At 56.5% G+C, this 7914-nt stretch overlaps 1 protein-coding gene across 1 annotated transcript; it reads left to right on the top strand.

The window, feature by feature from the left end:
- Positions 1–1634: 1634 nt before the first annotated feature.
- On the top strand, positions 1635–7472 carry CA11 (carbonic anhydrase 11). The gene is made up of 9 exons (XM_007958101.2): positions 1635–1701; positions 1791–1865; positions 2587–2729; positions 5012–5197; positions 5390–5485; positions 6122–6194; positions 6284–6438; positions 6620–6785; positions 7447–7472. Exons 1-9 carry the CDS (start codon positions 1635–1637, stop codon positions 7470–7472), a joined length of 987 nt encoding a protein of 328 aa, XP_007956292.1.
- The last annotated feature ends 442 nt before the right edge of the window (positions 7473–7914 follow it).

Genomic DNA, 7914 nt, shown 5'->3' with positions numbered 1-7914 from the left:
GAACCCAACCAACAGTTCTGTGGGAGAAAGACATGGTGACCTGCTTCCGTGAAGATGACAGGCTAAGAAACCTTATGGGGCCGCTGTGCTTCAATTAACTTGAAGGCACCCAGAAACAACACAGGTGTTTCTGTCTGTCTGTCTGAAGTCTGTGGTCTGTCCTCTGTCTTTAGCGTGTGTGTCTCTGTCTTCGGATCTCTGTCTCTCCCTCCCTCCCTCGTGCCTGGCACCTTGCTCGTCCATCTATAACCTGCTGTGTGGGTCTCTGTCTGTCTCGGGGTCTCTCTGCCTCTATCTCTGTGTGTCTCTGTTTCTCCGTCTCTGACCCATCTCTTTCTTTCTTTCTTTCTCTCTGTACCTCTTTCTCTGCCTGCATCTCTGTGCATCGCTTTCTGTGTCAGCATCTCTCTTACTCAGTGCCTCTTCCTCTCTCTCCTTCTTGGGGTCCCTAACCTGGTGTTTTCCCTCCGCCATGTCTCCCGCTATCTCGGGCTCCCTTCCCTTCCCCACCCTCCGCAGTTCCGACCTCACCTCACTCTTTCCTGCCCCTCCTTCCGGGTTCCACCTCCTCCCCGCCCCTCTCTTTCTCTCTCGCTCTCCAAGTCTCTGCCTCCCCCTTCTGGCCAGAGACCCTCAACGCACCCCAGGCTCCCAGGGGATTCCCTCGCCCGGTTAAGGCAGCCCCTAGCGGGAGACCTAGTGGAGCTTGGGGCGGGGGTTGCAAGCGCTAGGACCGGCCCCAACCTGGGTCCTCGCGAGCGAGCCGGGGGCCTTAGGATCCGAGCCCAGCCTCTGCGCGCGGGGACTTCAGAGGACGCCCCCAGCTCCACCTTAAGCACTCCCCTTCCCCCTTCTGCGGAGGGTGGGAACTGCCAGCTCTGGGCCCCAGGTGGCCAGGCCACCCCAACTCCCTTGGCCCCAGCCCGGCTGGGAGCTAAGGACCAGCTCCCCTCGCCCCCCACCCCGCCGTCCTCGAACTCCCATCCGGCCCTTTACGCAGCCAGCCCCCTTCCCCCAGCCCCAGGAGTGTTCACGGCTGCGAGAAGACCCCCCAAAAAATTAAATAACACCCAGAGAGAGAAGAGAGGGGGGGTGGAGGGGAGAAGGGCCAAGAAAGAGGAGGCGGAAACACCTAGAAGAGGCTGGGAAGTGGGGGTGGGGAGAGAGGGGACGCTGGATACGGACTGGGAGGGAGAGAAAGGGAGGTGTCGGCGGGAGAAGGAGGAGGAGGGGGGCAGGACGGAGACCTGGGGTGTGATGGCTTGGGAGAGCTAAATGAAAAGATATCCAGGAGGGGGGTGTGCATTCCAAACCGAGAGAGGCACCCCGGGAGAGAGGCAGAGGCGCAGGGAAGAAAACACTGATCAGAAGGCGCAGGGAGACGAGAGGGTTTAGAGAACAGGACGAGAGGAAGGAGGGGAGGCAGAGAGAGGAGACGGGAGTGAGTTTGGGGGTCTCCATCCCTGGCTGCTTTGGGATTTGGGGAACTGGGACTCACTGTGGAGAGGAGAGAAAGGTTGAAAGTCCTGGAGTGAGAGGGTCCCCCAAGAGAAAGAGGGAGACAGGAGGTGAGAGGGCTGGGGTTGAGGAGCAGTCAGGGGACTGGGCGGGCATCCCTCGAAGGCCTCCCGGGGATGGGAGGTGCCGCTGGCCTGAGGGCCCCTCGAGCGCTGGTACTCTGGGCCGCGCTGGGGGCGGCAGGTAAGACCTGGGGGTCGGGGCAGGAGCCCCTAAGGGTGGGCTGGGGGTGGGGGTGCCAAGGAGAGGGGTTCAGGCTGCTCTCTTCCCAGCTCACATTGGACCGGCGCCGGACCCTGAGGACTGGTGGAGCTACAAGGATAGTCTCCAAGGAAGCTTTGTACCAGGTGCAACCAGGGCGGGGACCCAGGAGTCTCCGTCCCCAGTTCCCATACTCTCTCCCAGGCCCCGGGAGTCCTGGCCTCCCTCCTGCCTCCTTCCCTCGAGAGCAGGGCCCACCTTCTGAATCCCCGGGGGCTCACAGTGGGACATTAAACATGCGCATTTCAAGGAGCGAGTGGGAGTGAGTGCCCGGAAAGTGTGGGGGTGGAAGAGCGAGTGTGTGAGCTTGCAGGGAAAGACACAGGCCTTGGCTTCCGCTGGGAACCGGAGGTTCGGGGGCCCCTGTCCTCCACCTTGTCCAGCCCTGTCTTACACCTCTTCTCCCCAACACAGTCATTATCTATCCAGCTGTGGGACAAGGGAGACTGAAAGAACTATAACTCCCATAGGGTGCTGGGGCAGTCAGGTAGTGGATGGGAAGGGTGGTAGCCCTGATGACTTCTGGGAGTTGTAGTTCTTCCCCTAATGACATAATTTAAGATGGGGTGGATCAAGGAGAGGCTGGAGGCATTATGGGGGCGTAGGGGTGGGGGTTAAGAAACTATTCCAAGATTCTTCTAGGACCCAGGATTCTGGATCCCAGCCTCTTCCTTCCTCAGACCTGGAGTCTAGAACCCCACTGGGATCCGGGAGACCAGGCCCTATAGTCTTCTCTCACTGGATCCCAGCATTGGGACCCTTCCCTGATTTCTGACTCCTTTTTCTCCCTGAACCTCCTGCCCCCAGGGCCTCCCTTCTGGGGCCTGGTGAATGCAGCCTGGAGTTTGTGTGCTGTGGGGAAGCGACAGAGCCCTGTGGACGTGGAGCTGAAGAGGGTCCTTTATGACCCCTTTTTGCCCCCCCTGAGGCTCAGCACTGGGGGTGAGAAGGTAAGGGGTCTGGAGGGAGGGATTTCCAAATTTCATGTGTGTGTGTGTGTGGGGGGGGAGGCGCGGGGATATGAGTAGGGACAGATGGCCGAGATGAGGGACCACCATTCGGGGGCGGAGTACACAGGCTAGATGCTCCCTCTACTCCCAAATTCCTGTTCTTCCCTTCCCAAACATGGCTTCCCCAATCTTGCACCTCTGTAGAAGCAGCAGTAAAACCCAACAGCCCTGTCCTGGGCTGGGCACTGTTTAAAAAGCTTGAGCAATCCCTCTCATGTATATAAGAACCCCATGAAAGAGCTGCTAGTACCATTGCTCTTATGGATGCAGAAATTGAGCACAGAGAGGGTGAGTTATTTCCCTGGGGTCACTCAGCTAGAACGCCAGCTCTGGGATTTCAGCCCAGGCAGTGTGTTTATCCAGTAGGCCATGCCCTAACCCACTTTGCAATGCCACTTCTAAAGAGAGTTCTGCCACCCCTGCACTCAGCTGCCCCCTCAGACCCATTCCTGGTCCCTTCCTCTCCCTCCTTCTCCATTCCCAGACTTGTCCTTTCTAGCCTCTGTGCTAAATAGCATTCACTGGCTGCCATCTTGCATAGCTTCTGGCAGCTGCCTTGCTGGCCTGCCTCTTTGCCTCCCACATTGCATGCTCCACACCACAGCCAGAGAGACGCTTAGAACACCAATCAGCTCCTACCACTCTTCCTGCTTTAAGCCCTGTTCAGAGACGTTCCAACAGCAAACCCTTACCTAAAAAAAAAAAAAAAAACCCTCCAAACTCACTGCCACTGAGTCGATTCTGACTTATAGCGACCCCCATTGTATTTCCGAGGGGGTAAATCTTTACGGAAATAGACTGCCCCATCTTCTTTCTGCGGAGCAGCTGGTGGGTTTGAACCTCCAACCATCTGGTTAGCAATCACATGCTTTACCTAAACTCAAAAAACCAAACTCACTGCTGTCAAATCGATTCAACTTGTAGCGCCCTCTCCCAGGGTTTCCAAGGAGGTATCTCTACAGAAGTAGATTGCTCAATCTTCCTTCCGAGGGGTGGCTGGTGGGTTTGAACTGTCAGCCTTCTGGTTAGCAGTCAAATGTCTTAGGCACTACACCACCAGAGCTCCTGTAAAGTGCCTGGAACTATGCCAAGTGTATTGTATCTAGTTAGTTATTTAAATAAAATAGGAAATTCCATGTCTTTGCCCACAAGGCCCTATGTGACCTGGCCCCCATTGCCACTGCCGTTGCCAACAGCCCCGCTGGCCTCTTGGCTGACAACAGCCTCAGGGCCTTTGCACATGCTACTTTCTCTCTTTCTGGAATGCCCACCTCCCTGCTCTTTGCAATTAACCCCTGCTTATCCTTCAGGTCTCCCTCCATTCAAATGTCCCTGCCCCTCCATCTAGACCCCATCCCCCCCCTGCATTTTCTCAGAGCTTCCTGTTCTCCCCTTGCTGAACACAGGATGTCATTCATTAAGCTGCTACTTATTGTTAGTCTCTACCACACTAGAACATTAGGCCCATGAGGCACAGGAGTTTTGTCTACTTATTCACTGCTCTGTTCCTGGCACGCATGGGACATAGTAGCAGCTCAGTAAATTTGTCAATTAACTGAATCCAACCAATACTGAGCACCTACCATGGGCCAAAAGGAGCCCTGGTGGCACAGTGGCTAAGCCCTCGGCTGCTAACCCAAAGCCTGGTGGTTCAAATCCACCAGGTGCTCTGTGGGAGAAAGATGTGGCAGTCCACTTCTGTACAGATTGTATCCTTGAAAACCCCATGAGGCAGCTCCACTCTGTCCTCTAGGGGCGCTGTGAGTCGGAATCCACTCCACGGCAGTGGGTGTGGTTTGGGCTTTGCTTCTGTGAAGATTGACAGCCTTGGAGACCCTGTGGGGCAGTTCCACTCTGTTCCTCTAGGGGCGCTGTGAGTTGGAATCTGCTTGAAGGAAACAGGTTTTCTGGTTCCCATGGGCCAGCACAGAGTTTGGCAAGTAGTTGGTGGTCAGTGTGAGATGACTAAATCGGATCCGACTCATAGCGAGCCCTCCTTGGGTTTCCAAGGTGGTGTCATTACGAAAGTGGATGGCCCAGTCTTCCTTCTGAGGAGTGCCTGGTGGGTTTGAACCTCCAACCTTATTGTTAGCAGTCAAATGCCTTACGTACTACGCCACCAGAGTGCCTAAATGATTGTAGAAAGTGGGAAGTGTTGGCATGGAAAACTAGAGGGAAAAGAACTCTTTGTGTCCCCATGACGGCTTCTGCCTCTCCCACAGCTTCGGGGGACCTTGTACAACACCGGCCGCCATGTCTCCTTCCTGCCTGCGCCCCGGCCGGTGGTCAATGTATCTGGGGGTCCCCTCCTCTACAGCCACCGACTCAGTGAACTGCGGCTACTGTTTGGAGCACGGGACGGAGCCGGCTCTGAACACCAGATCAACCACCAGGGCTTCTCTGCTGAGGTGATGGCCACTGACCTCTGACCTCGACCCCACCTCTGACCTCGACCCAGTTCCTCCCACTTTACCCTCTTCCTATGCCTCATGCCTCCTGCACAGATACACAGAATCGGTCCCCTCCTCAGAGCACTGACCCTCAGCCTGTCCTGGGGACCCAGAGGGCCTAGAGCTGGAGCCATACGTCCCTCCCCGCAGGTGCAGCTCATCCACTTCAATCAGGAACTTTATGGGAACGTCAGTGCAGCCTCCCGAGGTCCCAACGGCCTGGCCATTCTCAGCCTCTTTGTCAATGTGAGTTAGGCAAGATGCTGAGGGAGGAGGGGAAACCGGGGGGTCTGGACCCCTGGGTTCTGGGGGAGGAGGGGACTAACGCAAATACAACACAATGCACTGCCGTGGAGTAGGATCCAACTCATAGCGAGTCCTCCTTAGGTTTCCGAGGCAGTATCACTACGGAAGTAGATTGCCCAACCTTCCGTCTGAGGAGTGGCTGGTGGGTTTGAACCGCCAGCCTTCTGGTTAGCAGTCAAATGCCTTAGGCACTGCACCACCAGAGCTCCTACCTTCACAGAAGCAAAGCCCAAACCACACCCAGTGCCTGGAGGGCATTCTGACCCGCAGCGCCCCTAGAGGACAGAGTGGAACTGCACCACAGGGTCTCCAAGGCTGTCAGTCTTTATGGGAGCAAAGCCCAAACTAATGTCACTGCCATTGACTTGACTTGACTTGACTCCTAGCGACCCCTCCTTGGGTTTCCGAGGCAGTATCACTAGGGAAGTGGATTGCCCAACCCTCCTTCCCAGGAGTGGCTGGTGGGTTTGAACCGCCAGCCTTCTGGTTAGCAGTCAAACGCCTTAGGGACTACACTACCAGAGCTCGCGAGGACGGGGCCTAGGGGTTTGCATATCTGTTTGTGCCCGAACCCAGGTGGCCAGCAGCTCAAACCCATTTCTCAGCCGGCTCCTCAACCGCGACACCATCACTCGTATTTCCTACAAGAGTGAGTCCCTGGTGTGTTGGGAAGGGGGATCCCACCAGAAGGGGGTCCGAGCGGGGCACCTCTCTTCCTTCTGGCTCATGTTCCCGCAGACGACGCCTACTTTTTGCAAGACCTGAGTCTGGAGCTTCTGTTCCCCGAATCCTTCGGCTTCCTGACCTATCAGGGCTCTCTCAGCACCCCGCCCTGCTCGGAGACTGTCACCTGGATTCTGATTGACCGGGCCCTGAATATCACCTCCCTCCAGGTGACCCTCTGCCCCTGACCTCCAAACCCCTCAGCCCCTCTCCTCCCACCAATTGAGAACCAGAGCAGACGAGAGGGAGGGTCCGAACTCATGCCCCGCCCACCCGCTCCCAGGGGTGTGGCTTCACCAGGACCGGACCGTTCCCTATTCATTGCCAGTTTCCTCCCTTCCCTCCCCGCAGATGCACTCCCTGAGACTTCTAAGCCAGAATCCTCCTTCCCAGATCTTCCAGAGCCTCAGTGGTAACGGCCGGCCCCTGCAGCCCCTGGCCCACAGGGCCCTGAGGGGCAACAGGGACCCCCGGCACCCCGAGAGGCGCTGCCGAGGCCCCAACTACCGCCTGCATGGTACGGTCTAGCCTGCACACGCTGTCATCTTGGTAACCCTCCTATGTGTCTCCCCTTGGTGTCTTAATATGGGACAGTCCTAACACCCCCCTTTGCTGTTTCTGTTTGGTCCAGCCTCTTGAGCTCTCATTCCCCTCCCTCTGTGTAAACTTGGTACAGTCCACCGCCCCGCCTTAGACCATTGGTGGTCCACGGGTTGTCTTTTTTCTCCACTGCTTTGCAGCTCCATATGTAATCCGAGCTCCCTAGCTTCCTTGTAGAACGATTAACAACTGGTACCTGGCACAATAGTTCCTATCCCTATGGCTTAAATTAATAACATGGTGCAGTCCAGACCCACCTCCCTGTTTCACTGCCTCAGCTTGGTACAATCCTTTTTCCTTCCTACTGCTTCCCGGTGTTTTGAGCCCTGTGATCTTACAGCCACCTCTCTGGTTAATCAATATGGTGCAACCCCGGATAGCTTCACGTAGTTCAGCCTAGTGCTGAAGTTGGACGTCCTTAGTCTTTCCACCTGCGGCCTCCTGGTTCACCCCGGTGCTGCTTCACAACGTGGTATATTCCAGCTCCCCCTCCGCAACCTCCCTGTGGTAGAGCCCCGCGAGGCCTTGCCCTCGTTGTGCCTAAACTAACATCACCCCACCCATGTCATCTCTTTCAGTGGATGGTGCCTCCCATGGTCGCTGAGACTCCCCATCGAAGATTGAGCCTTCCCGTCCCAAGCCTCCCTTCTAGGGGAGGGGAGTCACCCCCAAAGCAAAGCTATTAAAGGGACAGAATACTTCCTGTTCTCAGTGGTCTGATTCTAGGCGCGGTGGGGAAACATTTTGGGTGTTAAACATCAGCAGCCTTCTAGAAACAATCGCCCTCTTCCTCAACCCCCGCGACTCGGCTTTTTGGTTTTCAGTTTCCCAAAACAATTCATTTGGACAGGTCGCTCCTTTAAGCGGTGTCTTCTGCCCCCTACCCCCCTCAGGCAGCACGCGCGGAGCCATGTGCTTCCCCCACCCGCCTGCCTCATTGGCCCGAACTGGGTCAGGGTCCCGCCCCCAGCACCGCCTCCCATTGGGCAAATGTAGGTCAGGGTCCCGCCTCCTTCCAAAAGGCGAGACAACTTCACACGCAGAGG

This window comes from Orycteropus afer, unplaced genomic scaffold, assembly GCF_000298275.1.
Source record: "Orycteropus afer afer isolate SDZICR_OR568_19922 unplaced genomic scaffold, OryAfe1.0 scaffold00854, whole genome shotgun sequence".
Classification (NCBI taxonomy): Eukaryota; Metazoa; Chordata; class Mammalia; order Tubulidentata; family Orycteropodidae; genus Orycteropus; species Orycteropus afer.
Note: the sequence above shows the minus strand (reverse complement) of the source record. Positions and strands in the feature narration are given on the sequence as shown.

Excerpts from the sequence above, each read along its gene's own strand:
- CA11 (XM_007958101.2), top strand. The coding sequence starts at position 1,635 with ATGGGAGGTGCCGCTGGCCTGAGGGCCCCTCGAGCGCTGGTACTCTGG. Across the intron at positions 1,702-1,790 it reads GGCCGCGCTGGGGGCGGCAG|CTCACATTGGACCGGCGCCG; the intron begins GTAAGACCTGGG and ends CTCTCTTCCCAG. Across the intron at positions 6,439-6,619 it reads TGAATATCACCTCCCTCCAG|ATGCACTCCCTGAGACTTCT; the intron begins GTGACCCTCTGC and ends CCCTCCCCGCAG.